The sequence below is a fragment of the Cetorhinus maximus genome, chromosome 22 (assembly GCF_964194155.1).
Source record: "Cetorhinus maximus chromosome 22, sCetMax3.hap1.1, whole genome shotgun sequence".
In the NCBI taxonomy this organism is placed as follows: domain Eukaryota; kingdom Metazoa; phylum Chordata; class Chondrichthyes; order Lamniformes; family Cetorhinidae; genus Cetorhinus; species Cetorhinus maximus.
Genome location: NC_135900.1, coordinates 9,292,986 through 9,317,406, shown reverse-complemented (window position 1 = coordinate 9,317,406; position 24,421 = coordinate 9,292,986). Strand labels below are relative to the sequence as shown.

Genomic DNA, 24,421 nt, shown 5'->3' with positions numbered 1-24,421 from the left:
GATGCCCCGACAACATAGTCCCAGGATTGAAAGTCAAGTAGATTAATGACAAACAAATTTAATTTAATTGAAAAAATAAAAGATTGATAAAAGAAATGCTCCTGGTGATTTACATCGAATTTTACAACACAAAAACAGGCCATTCTGACTAACTGTCTAGGCCAGTGTTAATGCTCCACATGAGCCTCCTCCCCCCCTTCTTCATCTAACCTCATTAGCATGTCTTCCTATTCCTTTCACCCTCATCGACTTACTGAACTGCTCCTTAAATGCATCTGTAAAATTCACCACAACTATTCCCTGTGGAATGCTAAACACGCTCTGGTTGATAAAGTTTCTCTTGAATTTCCCATTGGATTTACATGGAAATAGAAACAGGCCATTTGGCCCAACCAGTCCATGTTGTGTTTACGCTCCACTAGAGCCTCCTCTCATATTTCCTCATCTAATCTATCATCATAACCTTCTACTCCCTTCTCCCATATACGCTTGTTCCACTTCCCCTTAAATGTATCTATACTATTTGCTTCAACCACTGTGGTAGTGAGTTTCACATTCTCACCACTCTTTGGGTAAAAAAGTTTCTTCTGAATTCCCTACTGGATTTCTTGGTGGCCACCTTATATTGATGGCCTCCAGTTATGTCCTTCCCCACAAGAGGAAACATTTACTCTGTATCCACCCTATCAAAACCTTTATAATTTTGAAAACCTCTATTAGGTCACCCCGCAGCCATCTTTTTTCAAGAGAAAAAGAGACCAGGCCTGTCAAACCACCCCTGATATTATACGCACACAATTCTAATATCATCCTTGTAACTCCTCTGTGCACCCTCCCCAGTCCTCTTCATCCTTTTTATGATATGGCAACCAGAGCTGCATGTCGTACCCTAAGGCCGGGATTTTCCGGCTCTGTTGTGGGGCAGTACCCGCCACGGGAGATTCGGCGGCCCAGCCAAAAGTCCACTGACTTTCGGCGGGACCGGACAATCCCGGCAGTGGGCGGGGCTGGAAAATCCCACCCTAAGTGCCTTCTAACCAAAGTTCAATAAAGAATAACTTCCCTACATTTCAATTCTATTATTGACTATCTCACATTTATGGCCTTTAGTTTTGGATTCACCCCGCAGTGAAAACACCTTTTCTACATCCGCCCTATCGAACATCTTCACAATTTTAAAGGTCTCAATCTTCTCTTTGTGGAGAAAAGAGCTTCAGCTCATTTGGATTGATTTATCTCAACTTGTCAACGATGTGTGACAAATTATAGGGTGGGTGCTTGCTGAGATATTCGCACAAAATGATGGAGCAAAGTGTTCAGTTCTGATATGAAGAGGTTCCTGTATGTTCATTTGCTTAGAGGTCGTTGACTTGGAATAAGTTTTACTTTCAATAAAAGTTAATCAGCCTTTGCAAATAGGAGCAGGGCAGCAAGACCACGATTGATTTTGGTACCTAGTTTCCCTCATTCTATCTTTAACTCAGTGAAAGTACTTTAATTGTATGATGAGAAAAGGGAAGGCTAATATTCTTGCAGGAAATTTTTAGTTGACACAAACTGAAGCAGCATCACATTTCCCCACCAGTATAGGGGCCATACTCTGACCTGAGTCACTCTAAGCCAAATCAAGTGGAGGGTTTTGAATTTCAGAATGAATTGGAGAGAGTAAATGGTGAAAGATTATTTCCACTGGTTGGAAAATTGGTAACAAGGGGGATGGTAACAATGATTGAGGATTCTCACTCTTCCAATCTTGACCTCTGGCGCATCATCAATTTTCTTCATTCTACATTGGCAGCCATGCCTTCAGCTGCCTGGGGCCTACACTCTGGAATTCCCACCATAAATCTCTCCGTCTTTCTATCTTTCTTCCCTCCTTTAAGATGGTCCTCATAACCTACCTTTTGATAAAGCCTGTCCTAATATCTCCTTATGTGGACCAGTGTCAAACTTTCTTTGATATCACTCCTGCCAAACATCTTGGGGTGTTTTATTATGTTAAAGGCGCTTTGTAAATGCCAGTAGCTGTTGTTGTTGAAAAGGAGAAATAGGAAACTAGAACCCTTTTTTTTCCGCATGGTGAGGGGAGTAGGATCATGTTAATGATCTTAAAATAACACAGGAAAAGGAATCTTCATAAAGTTAAAGGAATAGATGTAGGGAGCTCCTCAGCCCGATGAGCTCACCCTTCCTTGGAGGTCTTAGCTTCCCCACTCCCACCATAATGCCTAACTGCTGCTTGATGGACAGCTCTTCCAGGAGGATCATCCAATCTCCTGCCTTAACTCTGGGAGAAATGGTGGAGGCAGAAATGTGCATTGGGATTGAGGTGTGAGAAGTCCCGCAGAGCATATCTCTCCGAGTTGCTTTTCCAAAAGCGGCCATCAGAGCGGGGAAAATTGCCCGGAATTATCTTGGAGCTGCTTCCGCTCCACCGGAAGAAGAGAAAAACCTGACATTTAGATGGTGCCTTTCACAACCTCAGGCTGCCCCAAAAAGCTTTACAGCCAATGAAGTACTTTTGAACTATAGTCACTGTTGTAACGTAAGAAACACAGCAGCCAATTTGCACATAGCAAGCTCCCATAAACAGCAATGCGATAATGACTAGATAATCTGTTTTTTTAATGGTGTTGGTTGAGGATAAACATCATCCAGGACAGTGGGAAGAACTATTCTTCTTCTAAATAGTGGCTGTGAGGTATTTGACGTTCACCTGAGAGGGCAAGTGGGACCTCAGTTTAACATCTCATTCAAAGACGGCACCTCCGACACTTACACTGGGAGTGTCAGCCTCCATCTTGTGCTCAAGCATCTGGAGTGGAGCCTGAACCCACAACACACCCAGACTCAGAGGCACGAGTGTTACCTACTGAGTCACAGCTGTGAAAGTCAATTTGCACAGAAACAATAGCAACTCTGAGGAAATTCCAGGCGTCTGACATCTTTTAAGAGAGAAATAGGTGTTCGTTAAGAAGTCTACAAGAGAAAGGGTGGGGAAATGGGAGTCAATTTGATAGACTCAGTTGAGGTGTGAGTTAGAGATGGATGAATGTATATTTTTGTTGAGGACGTGAGAGTGAGGTAAATTCCCATTAATTATCAACTTTAAGGACAGTGCTTAATCGTTTCATCAGTGACCTACTCATAACCAGGTTTCAATAAAATCCCTGCAGATTAATTTTGAGCTGTTGAGCGCAATTCTCTGATGTGAATAGTCGTTTGGTAGGACAGAACTTGAGTTATTGCTGAAAAAAGAGACATGTCGAAGTTTTTCGTCTTACACTCACCAAGACTTTGCAAAAATACCAATATAAAGAGAAAACAACAATTTATACTGTACGTGAAGAGTTGCCACTTGCCAACCAAAGTGTCCTGATGAGTGCAAGACAAAAGGCTTCGACATGTCTCTTTCTTCAGCAATACTCAAATTCTCTTACAGGCAGGTAGTGGGAGCCTGTGGGGCACTGGCGGTGTAGTGGTAATGTCACTAGCCTGGTAAGCCAGAGGCCCAGCTATAGCTCTGGGGACAAGGGTCTAAATCCCACAACGGCAGCCAGTACAATTTAAATTCAATTAATAAATCTGGGATATAAAGCTAGTCTGAGTAAAATGGACCATGACAATTATTGTTGATTGTTGTAAAAATTTACTAATGCTCTTTAGGGAAGGAAATCTGGCCTCCTTACCTGGTCTGGACTACATGTGACTCCAGACCCACAACAAGGTGGTTGACTCTTAACTGCCCTCTGAAATGGCCCAGCAAACCACTCAGTTCAAGGGTAATTAGGGAAACAAATATTGGCCTTGCCAATGACGCCCACATCCCATGAAAGAACAATAAAAAAAACTCAATATGCCTGACATTTTGTGTAGGCAGGTGGTTCACATTAGAGCTGATCATAAAAGGAATTATAAGAATGTTTTGTTAAACAAATCTATAATTGTTAAATGAGAAAATAATTAGCGGGTGCAAACTGCTTTTCAGGCTTTAGGTTAATGGAGCATTCAACGTGGCTACAAGAACCTTGTGGTTTGTTCCTGTAATAGTTAAAGCTGTAGTCCTGAATTCTGCTTCTGGACAGAAATTTTAGGTCAGTGGGTGGGCGCGCGCCCAACTCGATCGGACGCGAAATCACGTTGGGCGAGCATCCTGACGCCATCCCGTGCTCACGCGATATTTCAGTCCGTGTCGGAAGCATGCCATCCAACAATTAGGAAGACAATTAAAGTTGTTAAAGTCCCAATTGTCCCCGATTTTCCGTGGTCCATCCAACCTTACGGTTGGCAAATCTGCCAGGTGCATTTTTTGATGAAACCTCATCCCAGGGCGCAATGATTAAATTTTTTTTTAAAAACGTATGGACAGAATTTTCATCATGTATAGGGTTCAGGTGACCGATTCTGATGCGTGGACATTTTTTTCCAGATTGTAAAATCTTTATTTAATTGTTTTGAAGTCTTCAGCCCCCCTGAGGCAGCTCTCCGCCTTCAGGGAGCCTTCATTCAGCATTCGCCCGCACCCCCCGCGCTTATGTCAGCGCCCACCCTCCTCCCCTGTCCCGTACCCCCCGTCACCCCGTGCATGCTTCATGCGGGATGACCGTTAATTGGCCAGCCAGGGTGAGATCGCGGCCGGGGGAAGGGGGGCTGATTGCGAGTTCCCTGGTCACTCTCGGACCCGCTGGTCTTGCCTGCACGTCGACTTAAAGACCCTGCCCTCTGTTTGAGTTGTGTGGGCATCACAGGCTGATATCCTTATTCCACCGTCATTGCTACGGTTCGTGCCAGCTAAACCCTTAGCTGCTGAGGTGGTCGTCCTGACAACGGAAACGTACAAATGGAAATAACGTAAAGGTGGGTCTCGGGGATTTCAAGTGTCGGGGCTGTCCCCTGGCAGCTTGTTCCGTTTGTGGGATTGTCCTTGGGAAGAAAGATCATGGGCGGGATTTTCCGGCCAGGCCAGCGGCCGGCATTGCCGCAAGCAGGGCGAGAAAATCTGGACTCTTGACTTCTGGCCGCTCTCCAAATTCTGCCGACCCGTCTGCGACGATGGCCGTACTGGGCAGAGGCGGGGGGGCCGGAAAATCCCACCCTGTGTCTTGGGAACAAGTGGTCTTTGTGGTCTGTGCGGATGTCTAGCCCGTGTTTATTCATTGCTGGAGGGCACCGGGTACTTGTTTCAGTCAATTCCCGCCAGTCCGTCCCATATTTTACAGAACACGATCCCAGTGTATTTTTCTCCCTCTTTCGAATCTTACATTTTCACATATTTCCCTCCACATATAGAAAAAAATGCACATTATCTGGTGCTTGCAGGCTGAACTGCTCTGAACCAAATCAGGAATTAGCATGGAGAGATATACATTGAAGCAGGCTTAAAAATATATGGGCTGGTGGGGTGGTGGGGTGGGGGGAATGCAAAACTTGCATTAACCAGATCCAGCAAGGCCTGAATTGAATTTAAGTGGATCAGACGGTCGGTTCATTCCGACTGCAGCCTGGAGCCAAAGTCTGGTTGCAGCAATTAAAGCTGTCGGTTTCAGTGCAGTGAATCTGGTGGTTTAAAAGCAGCTCCACTGGAGTCGGGGGCGGGGGGGGGGTGGCGGGGGTGGGGGGGAATATCTGTCTGATGTGCCTGCGAGATGTCTGACTAAATTCAGTGTTAGGGCCGGGCGGGGTGGGGTGGGGGGGGGGGGGGTGTGTGGCAACTGATGGAGAAGGGGAACGCCGACTAAAGGCTGGGAAAGAGAGCGGGTTTAGCCTGGGCCTGTCTCGGGATTATTTCAGAGGCGAGATGTTCCTCCCTCAGGTTGATTTCAATAAGCCAATAAGCTAAATCTGAAGTCAATCGGCAACGCAGCTCTTATGGCACAGAACGTGGCCATTCGGTCCATCAGGCCCCGTGCCCGTGCCTAGCCCTTCGAAGCAGCCATCCCGTGGGCTCCTGCCACTTCTTCACTAATTGGCCGCTGCATTTCACTACATTCCAGCAGAGACTACAGGCAGAATTTTCCGCCCCCCTTCCCCTTCCCCACCCCCAAGCAGCGGGAATTTGGCACTTAATTTTGGCAGGAGGCAAAAAAATCTGGCCGGGATTTTCTGGCCCCGTCGTGGTGGGGCACACTGCGGGGAGATTCGGCGGCCCAGGCAAAACTCCACTGACTTTTCGGCGGGACCGGGTGATCATGGCGGCAGGAGGGGTGAGGGGGGGGCTGGAAAGTCCCATCCTCTGTTTCCCGAGAGCGGGATCAACCGTTGTAACTTTGTTTTCCTGACTTTCGAGGTGTGCACAAGGCGAGTCGAGCTTCCCGACGAACGGTGTCAGGAACCCCATTTGCAGGCGTTAAAGCATCTCACGCAGGCTCACTAAAAGGCCACCTCGCCAGAATTAAGTCCGCCCTCCAAATTAAGTTCCTCGCCAGCGAGAATTTAGAACGTTCAGTTTTACGCCTGTATACAAGTGGTGAGCTTCACTCCTTCCAAGACTTTGAGGTCCGTAGGTGTTGCTTTCTCCTTCTTGGAGACATCACTCGAGTGCCAATAGCACACCCTGCACCATGGCTGGACATGGGAGGCAGGCAAAGGCTGGAAGGTTGGCGGGCAAGGGTGGAAGGGTCGGGCGAAGGCTGCTCCGGGGAGGCAGGCTTACGGGGTAAGGGTAGGGAAAATGTCCGGGGAAGGACGGGAATGGCCGGGGGGAGGTAGCAGAGTGTCCGGGGAAGTGGCGGCAATGTCAGGGAAGCAGTGGTGGGGGGTGGGGCTGGGTAGTCTTAGAAGGCAGGGTTGCTGGTCTTGACGGTCAGGTCCTGGGGGGGATAACCTGCGGTAATGGTGATAGGAGAGAACTGTCACAGTCAGAGGGAGGAGTGGGAGGGTGGCAGGTCCAAACTGAGAGTCTGGTAGGTGAAGGTCTCATCGGGTGGATCACGGAGGGGGACAAGACAGGGGGGCTCGGATAACGGGAGGGGTCAGGATCAGGGCGGGCATGGAGGTGGTCACGGGCGTCAGCTCTGAGGGGAGGAAAGGCACGTGGAGGTGAATCGCTATAGGGTCGAGGGTGATGAAGGAAGGCTCAAGGGTGACAGAGGGGAGAGGAATGGTGATATTGGGTGGGTCAAGGGTGATGGGGGAGAATTTGGGAGGTCACATGGGGAGGGTAGAAGGTGGTGGAGCGAGTTTGAAAGGTGACGTGCACCATTTTCCCAAACTGACCTTGGCCAGGCAGTTAGTCAGTCAGTGAGATCCCTCAAAGTGGGAGGTCTTTTCAGGTGGGTGGGAGTTCAAGTGGCCGACTAAAGGGACATCCGAATAATTATGAGGCAACTGGATGTGAAAGAAGCTCACTTATGTTCTCCTCTCCACGGTGAAGCCCACACGGCAGAAGGTTTGTTCCTGACTCATGGGTCTCATAACATTGAGATTCCAGCGAGGTGCAGAGCTGCTGCTCATTCTGTGTCATTTGCCAACGGCTGCAGCCAGAGACAGGGATAAAGGGAGGGAGGGAAGTGGAATGCCACTGAAGGGCACGGCTGGTGGAGAGCTGCCGACTCGCAACTCCAAACCTCCTTGCTTCTGGGTGAATGGTTATGGCTGATAAGGGATGATGCAGTTAGTCTTTCCATTCTGCCAATGCGAATATCGCTCTGTAGAGCCTTGAGGGTAGCGGAGACAAATGGGAAAGTATCCGAGTGGCGCTTCTTGCACATGGCTCTCATCACCCCGGTCAAGGAGCAATGTCTCCATACACATTCATGGACAAACAGCAGGAACACCCATCTCGGGTCCTCCAGGATGCCCTTTACCTGGAAGGGGTGGGGTGGGGATTTCGTGTCTGGGCGGAGGCCAGGTGAAGGGCTTAGCACTGGCCTGCTGGCTTTGAGGTGGAGGGAAACCTGTAAAGGACATGCTCACTTAATGTATCACTTCAATTCATTCACACAGCCTCTGAGGTGCCGATGATGCAGGCCGCAGGCAACCCTGCCTTGGTAATGGCTCTCATCCAGACGAGGAGAAGGAAGGCCTGTCGCTGACTGGCACAGGCCAGGAGGAGCAAGGGCCTGAGCAGCAAGAGGCAGCAGAGCCTCTATAAGGTCAAGAGGCCGTGAACATGGAGCTCTGCAATGGCGAGCACTGACCCGACCATGGGTATATCGCCAGCAGTGTACTTATCGAGAGACGAGCGAAAGGCAATGCCAGAGGTGCCCTCGTGTGTCCCGGGATTTGGTTTCTCACACCTGCCAGTTTCTCCAGCATGAGCTGTGGCCACAAGGACTCTGGAGGAGTAATGCGAAGCTCCTGGCCTGCAGTGAGTGAGTGTCTGCCCGGGTGCGCTTTAAATATGGCGCCAGGGCCTTTGACTCCACGAGGTAAGAACGGGGTGGGCGTCTTACTGCCTTCCCCGCCCCGAGATTCGCCAAACTCTTTGCTGATGCACAATTAATGCGCTGAAAAGTAAAAGATCGTGCGTGTTCACCCGCCCAACCGCCAGTGGGAATCATGCCAACTTTCCCACCACCGCTGGACTTAGTCTCCAGGATGGAAAATTCCGCCCTACATTTCAAGCATACTTCAATGGCTTTAAAGTGCTTTGGAATGTCCTGAGATTGTGATGGGCGCTATGTAAATGCTACACCCTCAAAGCCCTGCAAATATTTCCTTTCCAAGGTATTTATCCAATTCTCTTCCAAAAATTATTATTGAAACTTCTTCCACCACCCTTTCAGGCAGAACATTCCAGATCACAACTCGCTGAGTAAAAATAATTCTCATCACCTCCCCCGTTTGTTTCAATTGTGTTAAATCTGCGTCCTCTGGTTACCAACCCTCCTCAAAGTGGAAACAGTTCCTCCCTGTCTAAAGCCCCTCATCATTGTTTTAATGTTACTTGTGACCATCTCCAAAAAGAGAGAATCTAACAATCTCCTCTTGACATTCAATTGCGTTACCATCGCTGATTCCCCCACTATCAACATCCTGGGGGTTACCATTGACCAGAAACTGAACTGGACTAGCCATATAAATACTGTGGCTACAAGAGCAGGTCAGGCACTAGGAATCTTGCAGTCAGTAACTCATCTCCTGACTCCCCAAAGTCTGTCCACCATCTACAAAGTACAAGTCAGGAGTGTGATGGAATACTCTCCACTTGCCTGGACAAGTGCAGCTCCAACAATACTCAAGAAGCTTGACACCATCCAGGACAAAGCAGTCTGCTTGATTGGCACCCCATCCACCACCCTAAACATTCACTCCCTCCACCACTGACACACAGTAGCAGCAGTGTGTACCATCTACAAAATGCATTTCAACAACTCACCAAGGCTCCTTCGACAGCACCTTCAAAACCTGGGACTTCTACCATCTTGAAGGACAAGGGCAGCAGATGCATGGGAACACCACCACCTTCAAGATCCCCTCCAAGTCACTCACCATCCTGACTTGGGAAATATATCGCCGTTCCTTCACTGTCGCTGGGTCAAAATCCTGGAACTCCCTTCCTAATAGCACTGTGTGGGTGTACCTACACCACATGGACTGCAGCGGTTCAAGAAGGCAGCTCACCACCACCTTTGCAAGGGCAACTAGGGATGGGCCAATAAATGCTGCCCTAGCCAGCGACACCCACACTCCATGAACAAATAAGAAAAATAAACTGTAGTTGTAAGTGAAATCTGCATCCATCCTGAAAGCTGAACTCCTTCAATGTAATGAGGAGCAAGATTAAAATGAAGTTTAATAAAGGCTTGGGTTAGTTCAGCCAGCCATTGCGGAGCAGCCCATCATGGGTGTGCAAGTACAGCTAAGCACAGAGCCTACTACTTGAGCCCATTGTTAGAGATCAACTTTTCATCCTCAGAATCGACCACCCCATTGAGTAAACAATTTCCTCACGCACAGTTGTCAAAAAAATTTACTGTGTAACTGCAACTTGAAGGCCCTTTGTAAAACTCCAAGTCTGTACAGATTCCCCTCATAACCACATTCCTGATTAAACGGCCAGTGGCATACTTAAACATTGCCACGTACCATTCACTACAACTTAATTTGGACTCAATCGTTTTATTTAATGTGTAAACTACGTAGTGTTATGCCGTACAATAACAACAACCTGCATTTACATAGCGCCTTTACTGTAGTAATACCTCCTGAGGTCCTTCAAAGGAGCATTATCAGTCACAATTTGACATCTGGTCACTGAAGGTATTAGGACAGGTGACCAAAAACTTAGTCAAAAAGGTAGGTTTCAGGGAGCATCTTAAAGGAAGAGAGAAAGGCGGAAGTTTAGGGAGGGAATTCCAGGGATAGGGTCTAAGCAGTTGAAGGCAGGGCCACCAATGTGGCATGATTAAAATCAGGGGTGCTCAAGGGGCCAGAATTGGAAGAGTGCAGAGATCGCAAAGAATTGTAGGGCTGGAGGGGGTTACAGAGATAAAGGGCAGGTAGAGGAGGGGGTGGTGGGGGGTGGGGAATGGAGGGATTTGAATAAGTGGATGAGAACTTTAAAATCGAGGCATTGCTAGACTGGGAGCCAATGTGGGCCAAGCATTGCAGGGTGATGTGTGGGTGGGACTTGATTTGAGTTAGGACATGAGCGGCAGGGTTTAGGATGAGCTCAATTTTAGGGAGGGTAGAAAAAGAGAGAGAGTGTTGGAATGAACATGGAGATGACAAAGGCATGGACGAGGGTTTCAACAGCAGACGGGCTGAGACATTGGGCAGAGACGCATCAGATTATAGAGCTGGAAGCAGGCGACCAATAATGGAGAGGATTTACCCGTCTGAATGTTTATTGACAACCAGATAGTGGGTGAAGCACTTACATCTTCTTGAACACAATGACCACAATTTCTACGATCAAAGTTTAAATAATAGTGTTACCTCTGCCCCCACTCACAAAGAAAGTCTTCTATTGACAAAAAGCACCAAATTTAGGTTGTTCTAATTTATTCTTGAAGCTCTTATGCAACATTCCAACAAGAAAGAAAGACTTTAATTTATATTGGGCCTTTCACAACCATAGGATATCCCTCAGCACTTTAAGGCTTTTAAAGTGTAGTCACTGTTATAATGTAGAAAACACAGCAACCAATTTGCACATAGCAAGTTCCCACAAACAGAAATGTGATTTTTTATTTGTTCATGGGATATGGGTATTGCTGACTGGGCTAGTATTTATTACCCACCCCTAATTCAGAGAGCAGTTAAGAGTCAACCATGGAGTCACATGTAGACCAGATCAGATTTCCTTCCCTGAAGAGGACATTAGTGAACCAGATGAGTTTTTAACAGTTTCATGGTCATCATCAGATTTTTAATTCCACATTTTTATTGAACTCAAATTCTACCATCTGCCATGGTGGGATTTGAACGCAGAGGATTACCCTAGGATCACCAGTTTCAGTGACAATACCACAATGCCACCACCACCCCAGACCAGATAGCCTGTTACTTTTAGTGATGTGCTTGAGGGAAAAATATTAGACAGAAAACTGAAGATAACACCCCTGCCCTTCTTTGAAATAGTGCCATAGGATCTTTTATTCCAGCCAAGAGGGCAGACATCTCATTTGAAAGATAGCACATCCAAAAGTGCAGCCTCGGTTAGATTTTTTTTGCTGGAGTGGGATTTGAGCCTTTAACCATTTGACTCAGAGGTAAGTATGCTACCAATTGAGCCACAACTGACAAACACTAAAAACAAACCCCAAGGCACTTCACACAGGCATGAGGGAAAAGTGGACACTGCACCAAAGAAGGAAATATTAGGAGGACGTAACCAAAACCTTGGTTGAAGAGTTGGTTTAAAGCAAGGTCTGAAAGGTGGAGAGGGAGAAAGGTTACCGAGAGATTTCCAGCATGTCAGGCCATGGATGCTGAAGGCACAGTTGCCAATGGTGGGAGCAAAAAGAGGGGGCAATCCACAAGAGGGCAGAGCCAATCCAATGGAGAGTTTGGGAAGGAGAGGGCTGTCGGATGGAGAGAGTAACAGAGATCAGAAAGAGAATGGCTAGGGCAAGTTAAAACTGAATGAAAATTTTAAGTCTGAGGTGTTGCGGGAAAGATCCATTGGAGGGCAATGAGAGCAGGAATGATGGATAAGTGATAGTTTGTGCAAGACATGACATAGGCAGGAGAGCTGTGGATAAGCTGAAGTTTATAAAGGGTGAAGGATGGGAAGCCAGTTAGCTTCTTGCTAACTGTTGGACTAGTTGAGTCTGGAGGTGACAAAAGACTAAACAAACAATGAAACATGTGATATAATCAAATTATTCTGCAATACAGTGATGCACAGTGCACTATGCCACTGGACTAATGAAAATAACTCTTACAAATCATATTGCAAGGAGCATGATCAGACAAAATTTGACATGAGCCTGTCATGAAGATATTAATGTATATAATGTTATTGGAAATAATTTTAAATTAGACTTGTAGTGGGGTCTGTGTTTGTGGGTCTGAGTGTGTATGTCTTAATTGGATTAAAGCCGTGGGTAATTTGATGTATAGTCGGTTCGAGATGTTAAACAGTAAGGTAAAGGGTGCATTTGCATTTTGTTGAATAAACCATTCAAAGACTGGGGCACCGACAGTTTCCCAATGGCTCGCTTAGGTTGAAATTGCTCCTTTATTGTTTGCGTGCATGTGTAATATGACAGAATGTTGTTCTGTCACATGGACAACACTGTTCGGGCTGTGCCTAATGCCACTCGAAAAGGATGCTTGAACATTCACATTGTAACCGTAAACTCTGGTGTCGATTTTACCTGTTCCTGTCTAGCAGAATGATGGGGCTCAGTGGCTTTAGCTGCCCATTTTACACCTCACCCAATTTTCCCCAAAAGGACACAGTGTAAAACATTTTTTTATGTTGATTCAGTCACAGGATGTGGATTGCCCATCCCTAATTACCCCTGAGGAGGTGGTTGTGAGCTGCCTTCTAGAACCACTGCAGTCCATGTGGTGTAGGTACACCCACAGTGCTGTTAGGGAGGGAGTTCCAGGATTTTGACCCTGCGATGATGAAGTAACAGCGATATATTTCCAAGTCAGGATGGCGAGTGGCTTAGAAGGGAACTTGCAGGCGGTAGTGTTCCCATGCATCTGACGCCCTAGTGCTCCCAGGCTGTAGAGATCATGGGTTTGGAAGGTACTGTGGAAGGAGCCTTGGTGCACCTTGTAAATAGCACACACTGCTGCCACTGTGCATCAGTGGTGGAGGGACTGGATGTTGAAGGTGATGGATGGGGTGCCAATCAAGCTGGCTGCTTTGTCCTGGATAATGTCGATTTTCTTGAGTGTTGTTCGAGTTGCACTCTTCCAAGCAAGTGGAGAGCATTCCATCACACTCCTGACTTGTGCCTTGTAGATGGTGGACAGGCTTTGGGGAGTCACAAGGTGAGTTACATGCTTCAGGGTTCCAAGTCTCTGACCTATTCTTGTGGCCACAGTTCAGTTTCTGGTCAATGATAACCCCCAGGATGTTGATAGTGGGGGATTCAGTGATGGTAATGCCCTTGAATGTCAAAGGGAGATGGTTAGATTCTCTCTTGCTGGAGATGGTCATTGCCTGGCACTTGTGTGGCGCAAATGTTACTTGCCACTTAATGGCCCAAGTCTGAGTATTGTCCAGGCCTTGCTACATTTGGACAGGGACAGCTTCAGTATCTGAGGAGTGGCGAATAGTGCTGAACATGGTGCAGCCATCAGCGAACATCCCCACTTCTGATCTTATGATAGAGGGAAGGCATCCATGAAGCTGCTGAAGATGGTTGGGCCGAGGACACTACCCTGAGGAACTCCTGCAGTGATGCCCTAGGCCTAAGATAATTGACCTCCAACAACCACAACCATCTTTCTTTGTGCTAGGTATGACTCCAACCAACGGAAAGTTTTCGCCCTGATTCCCATTGACTCCAGTTTTGCTAGGGCTCCTTGATGCCACACTCGGTCAAATGCTGCCTTGACGTCAAGGACAGTCACTCTCACCTCACCTTTGGAATTCAGCTTTTTTGCCCATGTTTGGATCAAAACTGTAATGAGGCCAGGAGCTGAGTAAGTTAATTCACTCCCTTTATTTCATTCTTTCATGGCATGTGGGTGCCACAGGCAAGGGCAGCATTTGCTGCCCATCCCGAATTGCCTTTGAAAAGGTGGTGGTGAGCTGCCTTCTGGTGAAGGTGCAGTGGTAATATCACTGAACTGGTAATCCAGAGGTCCAGGCAGACCAGACCAGACCATAGCAACTGATGGAGTTTAAATTCAATTAATAAAATCAGGAATATAAAGCTAGTCTCAGCAATGGTGACCATGAACCTATCACTAATTGTCGTAAAAACCCATCTGGATCCCTAATGTCCTTCTGGAAAGGAAATCTGCCCCCCTTACCCGGTCTGGCCTACATGCAACTCCAGACCCACAGCAATGTGGCTGACTCTTAACTGCCCTCTGAAATGGCCTAAGCCACTCAGCTGTGTCAAACTGCTGCTACCTGCTGTTTCCTGCCTGAGTTATGGGGAGAAACAGTTAAAATGGGCTCTATTGTGCCAAGTCAGGACGTGGACAAAAAACGAGATGAAAGCTGCTCTGTTCTGGTGGTGAAAGGACTTTGGAGACTTTCAATCCAGTTCTTAGAGGATTTGAGTCCAGCATCATAACAGTTGTTCCTAATTTCTGTTGCCACTTGACACTCCCAGGAGGAAGTTGCTCGCAGGAGTTGGAAAAACTTACAGTGGTCTAGAGTGGCCTCTGAGTTTCTGTCTGAGACACATTGTTCACCAGGATGTATAAAGTTTTATTCTCCATCAGGCCATACCGTCCTCAATGTGCCTGATATTTTCATTGAGTAACTTAAATGAGGAAAACTTTTTTTTCCACTTAGTCACATCCTTCACAGCAAGGAACACAAGAAAATATCACAAATATTACATCACCATCTTGGAAAGGATTTTACTCTGAAAAGCGGAAAGATCCAGAAATGAGCGTGCCTTGTCCAAGAGTTCTGGTGAATGCATTCTCACCAAAAGTGATGTGCCAAGAGAACATCATGAAGCACTGAAACCAGAGCTGGGAGTCAAACAAATTCCCTGCACATCTGATACTTTAGCCTAAATGAAGTAATGAAACTAGAGCAGCAAGACTCCACTTGAATGAAATCTTAAACTACCTGCCAGGTTTATTGTTGCCAATTTCCAAACTCTAGCTTTTAAACCTTGATTCTGACCGAGAGATTAATGATTTGTGCTCAAAAACCAAACTGGTATTGTTCTGCATTTCAAGTAAAGGTGTCCATTTGTGTGACTTCTTCCAATTCATATCTCTTGTACTTACATTTGACTTTCCAACCCTCTCTGTGTCTTATAGTTGGGTGCGGTATTAGGGACAAGTAGACCTTAAACATGGGGAAGCGGGGGAACAATTTTAATGGGATCGGAGAGTTGGGGGAACCAAAGAGGGCAGCATACCCAGGAGGTCAGCATTTATTGCTCATCCCTAGTTGCCCTTGAGAGGGTGGTGGTGAGCTGCCTTCTTGAATCGCTGCAGTCCATGTGGTGTAGGTACACCCACACAGTGCTGTTAGAGAGGGAGTTCCAGGATTTTGACCCAGCAACAGTGAAGGAACGGTGATACATTTCCAAGTCAGGATGGTGAGTGGCTTGGAATGGAACTTCCAGGTGGTGGTGTTCCTATCTATCTGCTGCCCTTGTCCTTCTAGATGGTAGCAGTCATAGCTTTGGAAGGTGCTGCCTAAGGAGCCTTGGTGAATTCCTGCAGTGCATCTTGTAGATGGTACACACTGCTGCTACTCTGCGTCGGTGTTGGAGGGAGTGAATGTTTGTGGATGGGGTGCGAATCAGGTGGGCTGCTTTGTCCTAGATGGTGTCAAGCTGCTTGAGTGTTGTTGGAGCTGCACTCATCCAGGCAAGTGGAAGGTATTCCATCACACTCCTGACTTGTGCCTTGTAGATGGTGGACAGGCTTTGGGGAGTCAGGAGGTGAGTTACTCATCGCACGATTCCTAGCCTCTGACCTGCTGTTGTAGCCACAGTATTGATATGGCTAGTCCACTTCAATTTCTGGTCAATGATAACCCCCAGGATGTTGACAGTGGGGGACTCAGTGATGGTCATGCCCAGGGACAATGGTTAGATTCTCTCTTGTTGGAGATGGTCATTGCCTGGCACTTGCATGAATGTTACTTGCCACTTTTCAGCCCAAGCCTGTATATCATACAGGTCTTGCTGCATTTGGACATGGACTGCTTCAATGTAGAGCATCAATTGGTGTGTGACCATAATATTAATGAACACCCACTATCCTGGCAGCAGCCACAATGCATTCATTCTGAGACAATCTGCTGTTCCTGTCATCTTCAGGCCTATGAACCAGAGGCTTGCCTTGGACAAAGGCATGTGCACACGGCTGATGACACAATCTATGCACCCACCCCACCTCCCGCCACCAGCTGACCATGCAAGAATAGCAGGAATATAATGAGTGTCACAGCAACTAGGAACATCGTGGAGCAGACCACCTGCGTGCTGAAGCAACCCTTCCACTGCCTGGAGCAGCCGAGGGAGACCCCCAGTATCCAGCGGAACTTGGGTGTCCAAGTTCATAGTGTTCTGCTGCATCCTCCATGTCATACCATCATGAAGATTGGGGAGGCGGTGGCATAGTGGTATTGTCACTGGACTAGTATTCCAGAGGCCCAGGGTAATTCTCTGGGGACCCGAATTTGAATCCCAGCCTGGCAGGTGGTGAAATTTGAATCCAATAAAATCTGGAATTAAAAGTCTGATGTTCACCACAAAACCATTGCCGATTGTTGTAAAAACCCATCTGGTTCACTAATGTCCTTTTGGAAGGGAAATCTGCCACCCTTACCTGGTCTGGCCTACATGTGACTCTAGACTCACAGCAATGTGGTTGACTCTTAAATGCCCACTGGACAAGGGCAATTAGGGAGGGGCCTAGCCAGTGATACCCACATCCCATGAATGAATAAATAAAAAAGATGCACTGGCATCAGGAATCCAGAGGCCACCTCAGGAGGAGGAGGAAGCAGGGAGGATGCATCTAGGATTCCCATGTTCCAAACAGATACTCAGACTCCGTTTCCCATAGGAGAACTTCCATTCAATATTCCCCACCCGTACCATTCAACTGGGATATGCCATCACAGCCAAGATCTTGCAACAAAAGCCACCAGCAATAAGTTCAGCGTTAACACCTTTATCCAAAAATTCATCCACTTATACAAAGAGAAATTAACTAATTGTCCTTAGTGCCTGACTTGCAGGTGCCTTTGCCTGTCCTGGTGCTCCTGAGCAGTGCTACACCAGTGACTGCAACATGGCTGGTGGGGAACCAACACTGGGAGAGCTGCCAATGGCCTCACAGGATGCCCTTAAGCAGCTCTGAGCCTTGAGGGTTCGACTTCGAAATGCACCATCTCATCAGGGGCAGCAGCAGTCTGGGGTGGCCAACTGAGAGGCAACAGCGAGGGCACTGGCAGAGTGGCAGCAGTGAGAGGACAAACACTGTTATCCTGAGAGAGAGCTTTGTGTTCCACAGAAGCTCTGCGACTCCCAGGGAGTGGTACCTCAGCTATCCTAGTAATCTCCGGAGGACAGAGCCTGCATGACCCTTTGAGCATGGAGGTCTGTACAATGGCGGTAAGCATAGATCGCGGCACCTCTGTCTGAGTATCTCCTGCAGCACTGAGGTGTTGGCTGGCTTCTGCTTGTACTGCAGTGGAAACAGCCACTAAGCACTGCATCACGGGTGGGTCTGTCAGTTCTGCCATGGAGTTGGCTACAACTTCCACAATGGACAGGATGGGCTTCGAGCTCCGCATGATACCCTCTGCTCATGTTGGAGTCCAACTCCTCCATGCTCCTTGACAGTGACAGGAAGCTGCCTTTCAGGCCTGCCAATGCACCAAGCCTCTCATCAGCTTTCCCCAGACTGTCACCCCATCAACGTCCTCATCCTCATTCCCCAGTCTGTCACCCCATCAACGTCCTCATCCTCATTCCCCAGTCTTCACCCCATCAACGTCCTCATATTCATTCCCCAGTCTGTCACCCCATCAACATCCTCATCCTCATTCCCCAGTCTTCACCCCATCAACGTCCTCATCTTCATTCCCCAGTCTTCACCCCATCAACATCCTCATCCTCATTCCCCAGTCTTCACCCCATCAACATCCTCATCCTCATTCCCCAGTCTGTCACCCCATCAACATCCTCATCCTCATTCCCCAGTCTGCCACCCCATCAACGTCCTCATCCTCATTCCCCAGTCTTCACCCCGTCAACATCCTCATCCTCATTCCCCAGTCTTCACCCCATCAACATCCTCATCCTCATTCCCCAGTCTGTCACCCCATCAACATCCTCATCCTCATTCCCCAGTCTGTCACCCCATCAACGTCCTCATCTTCATTCCCCAGTCTTCACCCCATCAACGTCCTCATCTTCATTCCCCAGTCTTCACCCTATCGACGTCCTCATCCTCATTCCCCAGTCTGTCACCCCATCAACGTCCTCATCTTCATTCCCCAGTCTTCACCCCATCAACGTCCTCATCTTCATTCCCCAGTCTTCACCCCATCAACGTCCTCATCTTCATTCCCCAGTCTTCACCCCATCAACGTCCTCATCTTCATTCCCCAGTCTTCACCCCATCAACATCCTCATCCTCATTCCCCAGTCAGTCACCCCATCAACATCCTCATCCTCATTCCCCAGTCTATCACCCCATCAACATCCTCATCCTCATTCCCCAGTCTTCACCCCATCAACATCCTCATCCGCATTCCCCAGTCTGTCACCCCATCAACGTCCTCATCTTCATTCCCCAGTCTTCACCCCATCAACATCCTCATCCTCATTCCCCAGTCTGCCACCCCATCAACGTCCTCATACTCATTCCCCAGTCTTCACCCCATCAACATCCTCATCCTCATTCCCCAGTCTGTCACCCCATCAACGACCTCATCCTCATTCCCCAGTATTCACCCCAGCAACATCCTCATCCTCATTCCCCAGTCAGTCACCCCATCAACATCTTCATCCTCATTCCCCAGTCTTCACCCCATCAACGTCCTCATCCTCATTCCCCAGTCTTCACCCCATCAACATCCTCATCCTCATTCCCCAGTCTGTCACCCCATCAACGTCCTCATCCTCATTCCCCAGTCTTAACCCCATCAACATCCTCATCCTCATTCCTCAGTCAGTCACCCCATCAACATCTTCATCCTCATTCCCCAGTCTTCACCCCATCAACATTCTCATCCTCATTCCCCAGTCAGTCACCCCATCAACATCTTCATCCTCATTCCCCAGTCTGTCACCCCATCAACGTCCTCATCTTCATTCCCCAGTCAGTCACCCCATCAACGTCCTCATCTGAATTTGTCTGTAACCTCGTCCTCCAGTGAGCTGGCACATGAGCTATCCTTTGCCCATGGTCAGCTGATCAGAGAGAGCCAGCATGAATTTGTAAAGGGTAGCTCATTCCTAATCAATTTGATTGAATTTTTTGAAGAGATGCCTAAAGTGGCGGACTAGGGAATGTCTGTGGATGTTATTTATATGGACTTGCAGAAGGCATTTGATGAAGTCCCTCATAAAAGGTTGTTAGCTAAAGTTGAAGAAGAGTTAGTCCTGTGTTTTGTTCCTTACTGGATAGGTAACACATGCTTCTAATGTACAGTGCGCTGTTCAACAGAATGCACAAGAAACTGCACAACTAGTTGTGAAAGGAGCAAAATTTGAAAGATTATGAGATTAGGATTTAAAGCAAGACATAGGAACAGAGAAGGCCATTCAGCCCATCATTCAGCCCCTGCTCCACCATTCAATACAATCATGACTGATCGAATACTTCAATGCCTTTTACCCACACTAACCCCATAACCTTTTACGTTATTGTTAATCAGAAATCCATCAATCTCTACCTTAAACATACTTAATGACTGAGTTTCCACAACCCTCTGGGGTAGAGAATCCCAAAGATTCACAACCCTCTGAGCAAAGAAATTTCCCCTTATCTCGGTCCTAAGTGGCTTCCCCCTTATTTTGTAATTGTGTCCCCGGCTCTAGACTGCTCAACCACGGGAAACATCTTACCTGCATCTACCCTGTTTATTCCTTTTTAAGTATTTTGTAGGTTTCAATGAGATCACCTCTCATTCTTTGAAACTCTAGATATAGGCCCAGTTTGCCCAATCTCTCTTCATAAGACAGTCCCGCCATCCCCGGTACATGTCTGGTGAACCTTCATTGCACTCCCACTATGGCAATAATATCCTTTCTGAGGTAAGGGGACCAAAGCTGCACCCAGTACTCCAGGTGCGGTCTGACCAAGATTCTATACAATTGAAGCAAGACTTCACTACTCCTGTACTCAAATCCTCGTGCGATAAAGGTTAACATTCCATTAGCCTTCCTAATAACTTGCTGCACCTGCATGTTAGCTCTCAGTGACTTATGGACAAGGACACCCAGGTCCCTTTGTACATCAACACTTTCTAATCTCTTACCATGTAGGAAATACTCTGCGCATATGTTCCTTCCACCAAAGTGGATAACCTCACATTTTTCCACATTATGTTCCATCTGCCATATTCTTGCCCACTCACTAAGTCCGTCCAAATCCCCCTGTAGCTGCTTTGCACCTTCCTCACAACACACATTCCCACCTAGCTTTGTATCATCCGCAAACTTGGAAATATTACATTTGGTCCCCACATCCAAATCGTTGATATATATTGTGATATATTGTAATATATATATTATGTATTCTAAATTGAAAACACATAACCTAAAGTAACTAGAATCATAGGGTCATAGAAGGGTCATGGCCCAGGAGAGGCTATACAGTTTGTCGTGTCCGTGACAGCTCTCTGCAAGAGCAACTCAGCTACTTCCACTCCCCTGTCTTTTCCCCAGGATTCCCTTTTAAAAGGCTCGATTGAACCTACTTTCATCACACTCTCAGGCAGTGCATTCCAGATCCTAAACACTTGCTGCTGGCAAATGCTTTTCTTCATGTCACCATTGGTTCTTTTGCCATTCACCGCAAGCCAGTGTCCTCTAGTTTGTGAATCTCCTCTCAACCTTCTCTTGTCTAAGGAGAACAGTGCCAGCTTCTCCAATCTGTCCACGTAACTGAAGTTTCTAATCCCTGGAACTAGTCTGGTAAATTTTTTCAGCACCCTCTCTAAAGCCTTCACAAAGTGTGGTGGCCAGAATTGGACACAATACTCCAGTTGAGGTCAAACCAGTGTTTTATAAACCATAACTTTGCTGCTTTTACAATCTATGCCTCTATTTAGCTCAGGATCCCATATTCCTTACGAACTACTTTCTCAACCTGCTCTGCCACCTTCAATGATTTATACACATATACCCCCAGGTCCCACTGCTCCTGCACCCCCTTTAGAATGTATCCTTTATTTTATATTGCCTCTCCTCGTTCTTCTTACCATAACATGTCACTTCACAGTTCTCTGCATTAAGTTTCATTTGCCACATGTACGTGCATTCCCTCAGCCTGTCTATATCCTCTAGACACTATCACTATCACTATCCTTCTCACTGTTCACAGTTTTGAAAATCTTCCAAATTTTGTGTCATTGGCAAAATCTTGAAGTTGTGCGCTGTAAAGTCATGTAAAGCCTAACACCCCTGTGGAACCCCACTATATACCCGCCTCCAGTCCAAAACACAACTGTTCACCACTACTCTCTCTGTCCTGCCACTCAGCCAAATTAGCGTCCATGCTGCCATTGTCCCTTTTATTCCAGGGGCTTCAGCTTTGCTGACAAGCCTGTTGTGTAACACTCCTATGGAAAAGAGAAGCCAATTAAGGAAAGGCAAATTGAGAACTGCAGTCCATACCATGAAGCCACATATCCAGATTTACAATTCCACCAGCTCACCAACACATTTTCAAGGGCAACTAGGGTTGGGCAATAAATACTGGCCCAGCCAGCGAAGCCCACATCCCATGAATGAATAAATAAAAAAATTCACTATCAGATATAATAGGATTCAAATCAACATTTTCACCATTCCATCTTTACCGTCCGGGGATATTATAAAACCACACAATCATCCGGCAAAGTGTTAAATCCAATAATTGTATGTTGAGGTAGAATGAGTCTGAAGCTAACCTGTATCTTAACATGGGTTTATTTCCAAGACAGCAAAGTAAAGTCACAGACTCTAAGTCCTCCTGGTTACCCAGAGTGAGCTGGTTTATATACTCTTTTGAGCAACCAGTTAAAACAGATTAACAAAACAAGGCAGCCCCTTGAAAGGATACTGGGAAAAGAAAAACAAAACCTGAAAGGAAACTTACAAAATTCAAACTAAAATGTGTTTAAAGGGGTCAATAAAGCACCCCCAGCCCCCATGGTGGGCACAGAAGGCCTCGATCATGTTGGCAGACACTGTGTGCTCTTCTTTGCAGGGAGTGAACTGGTTTCTATACTCTTGCAATGATTCCCTCATCCTTCCCCAATTGGGGACAGCTGTGCTAAATTACCAACTTAAAAGCATGTATTCTATTGCAGCACAATTTCAACATTAACACAGAGGAGGAGGCCACTTGGTCCATCATGGCTCTTTGAAAGTGTGTCCACTTAGTCCCACCCTGCCACCCACTGCTCTTTTCCCATTGCCCTTCATTAACTTTTTCTTTTCAAGTATAAATGCAATTCCCTTTTGAAAGTTAAGGTTCAATTTGCTTCCACCCTTTCAGGCAGTGCATTCCAGACCACAACAACTTGTAAAAAAATATTCTCCTCACTTCCCCACTGCTTCCTTTGCATATTACCTTAGAAGTGTGTCCCCTGGCTACCGACATCCCCACTGCCAATGGAAGCAGTTTCTCCTCATTTACTCTATCAGAGCCTTTCATCATATCAAACAGGAACTAGTTGCATTGATAAACGGTAATAAAACAGCTCAAGGAGCCTCACATGAGCATTAACAAGAAAAACTGAGCCACAGAAGGGGATATCAAGTCAGGTGATCAAAATTCCAGCCATAGAGGTAGGTTTTAAGGAGACCATCTTAAAGGACAAGAGAGGCCGAGAGGTTTAGGGAGGGGTTTCCAGGGCTTTGGGCCTAAGCAGCTGAAGTCCCGGACGCCAATGGTGGAGTGATTATAATCGGGGATGCTCACGGGCCAGAATAAGAGCAGTGAAGAAATCTCGGTGGGTTGGAGGGCTGGAGGCAGTTACAGAAATGGGGACGGGTGAGAAAATGGAAAGATATGAGGACAAGGATGCGAATTTGACATGATTTATTCAACGTGAAGACACCGGGAAAGCAATCCCGTGACTGAAGCGGTCTGAGACAACACAGCTTACCTAAGTCAGAGCACTGTACCACTCTTCGTTGGCACTGGCAACCAAATGGGCACCTGGGTACATCATCATCAGGGAGAAAACCAGATCCCTCATCCTCCAGCATAAAGTCAAGGAACTGCGTCTGATGAAATGGCTTGGCCCAGGAGGCTGCCACCAGGAATGCCAGCGATATGATCACACGCATGGTTCGGACAAGTAACACAGTGACTTAACCTAGGAGAAAACAAAAGAACACAGTGGTTACAATACAAAGAATTGCGCTGAGTTAACAGCACAGAAACAGGCCATTCAGCCCAACTAGTCCATGCTGGTGTTTGGGCTACACATGAGCCTCCTCCCACCCTCTTTATCTAACCCCATCAACATGTCCGCCTATTCCTTTCTCCTTCATGTCCATGTCTAGCTTCTGCTTCAATGCATCTTGCTACATTATGTATAACATGTATTGTGTCATTCAAAGGTCAAGATAGTGTCATTTAGCAAAGTCAAACCTTTGAGACCAGAGGAACATGCCAACATAGGAAATAGGAGTGGGAGTAGGCCATTCAGCTCCTCGAGCCTGCTCCACCATTCAACTAGATCACAGCTGATCTTCTACCTCAAAGCCATTTTCCCGCACTATCCCCATATCCCTTGATATCTTTAATATCTAGAAATCTATCCATCTCTACCCTGAACATACTGAATGACTGAGACTCCATTACCCTCTAGGGTAGAGAATTCCAAAGATTCACCACCCTCTGAGAGAAGCAATTACTCCTCATCTGAGTCTTAAATCGCCTACCTCTCATTCTGAGACTGTCTCTCCAGGTTCTAGACCACCCCACCCCTCCCCCGTCCTCTCTCCAACCCCCACCCCCAGGCCAGGGGAAACATCCTTCCTGCATCTATACTGTCGAGCCCTGTAAGAATTTTGTGGGTTTCAATGAGATCACCTCTCATTTTTCTAAATTCCAGAGAACACAGGCCCAGTCTCCTCAACCTCTCCTCATAGGACAATCCTGCCATTCCAGGAATCAGTCTGGTGAA

General features: G+C 47.0%; 1 protein-coding gene across 3 annotated transcripts in view; it reads right to left on the bottom strand.

Moving 5' to 3' along the window:
• dcn (decorin) overlaps window positions 1-24,421 on the bottom strand; it is a 69,518-nt gene that overhangs the window by 25,173 nt on the left and 19,924 nt on the right. For all 3 annotated transcript variants that reach the window (XM_078567753.1, XM_078567751.1, XM_078567754.1), the window contains exon 2: window positions 23,393-23,605. In XM_078567753.1, coding sequence (XP_078423879.1) covers window positions 23,393-23,576 — 184 coding nt within the window. In that variant the 5' untranslated portion in view covers window positions 23,577-23,605. The remainder of the gene's footprint in view (window positions 1-23,392; window positions 23,606-24,421) is intronic.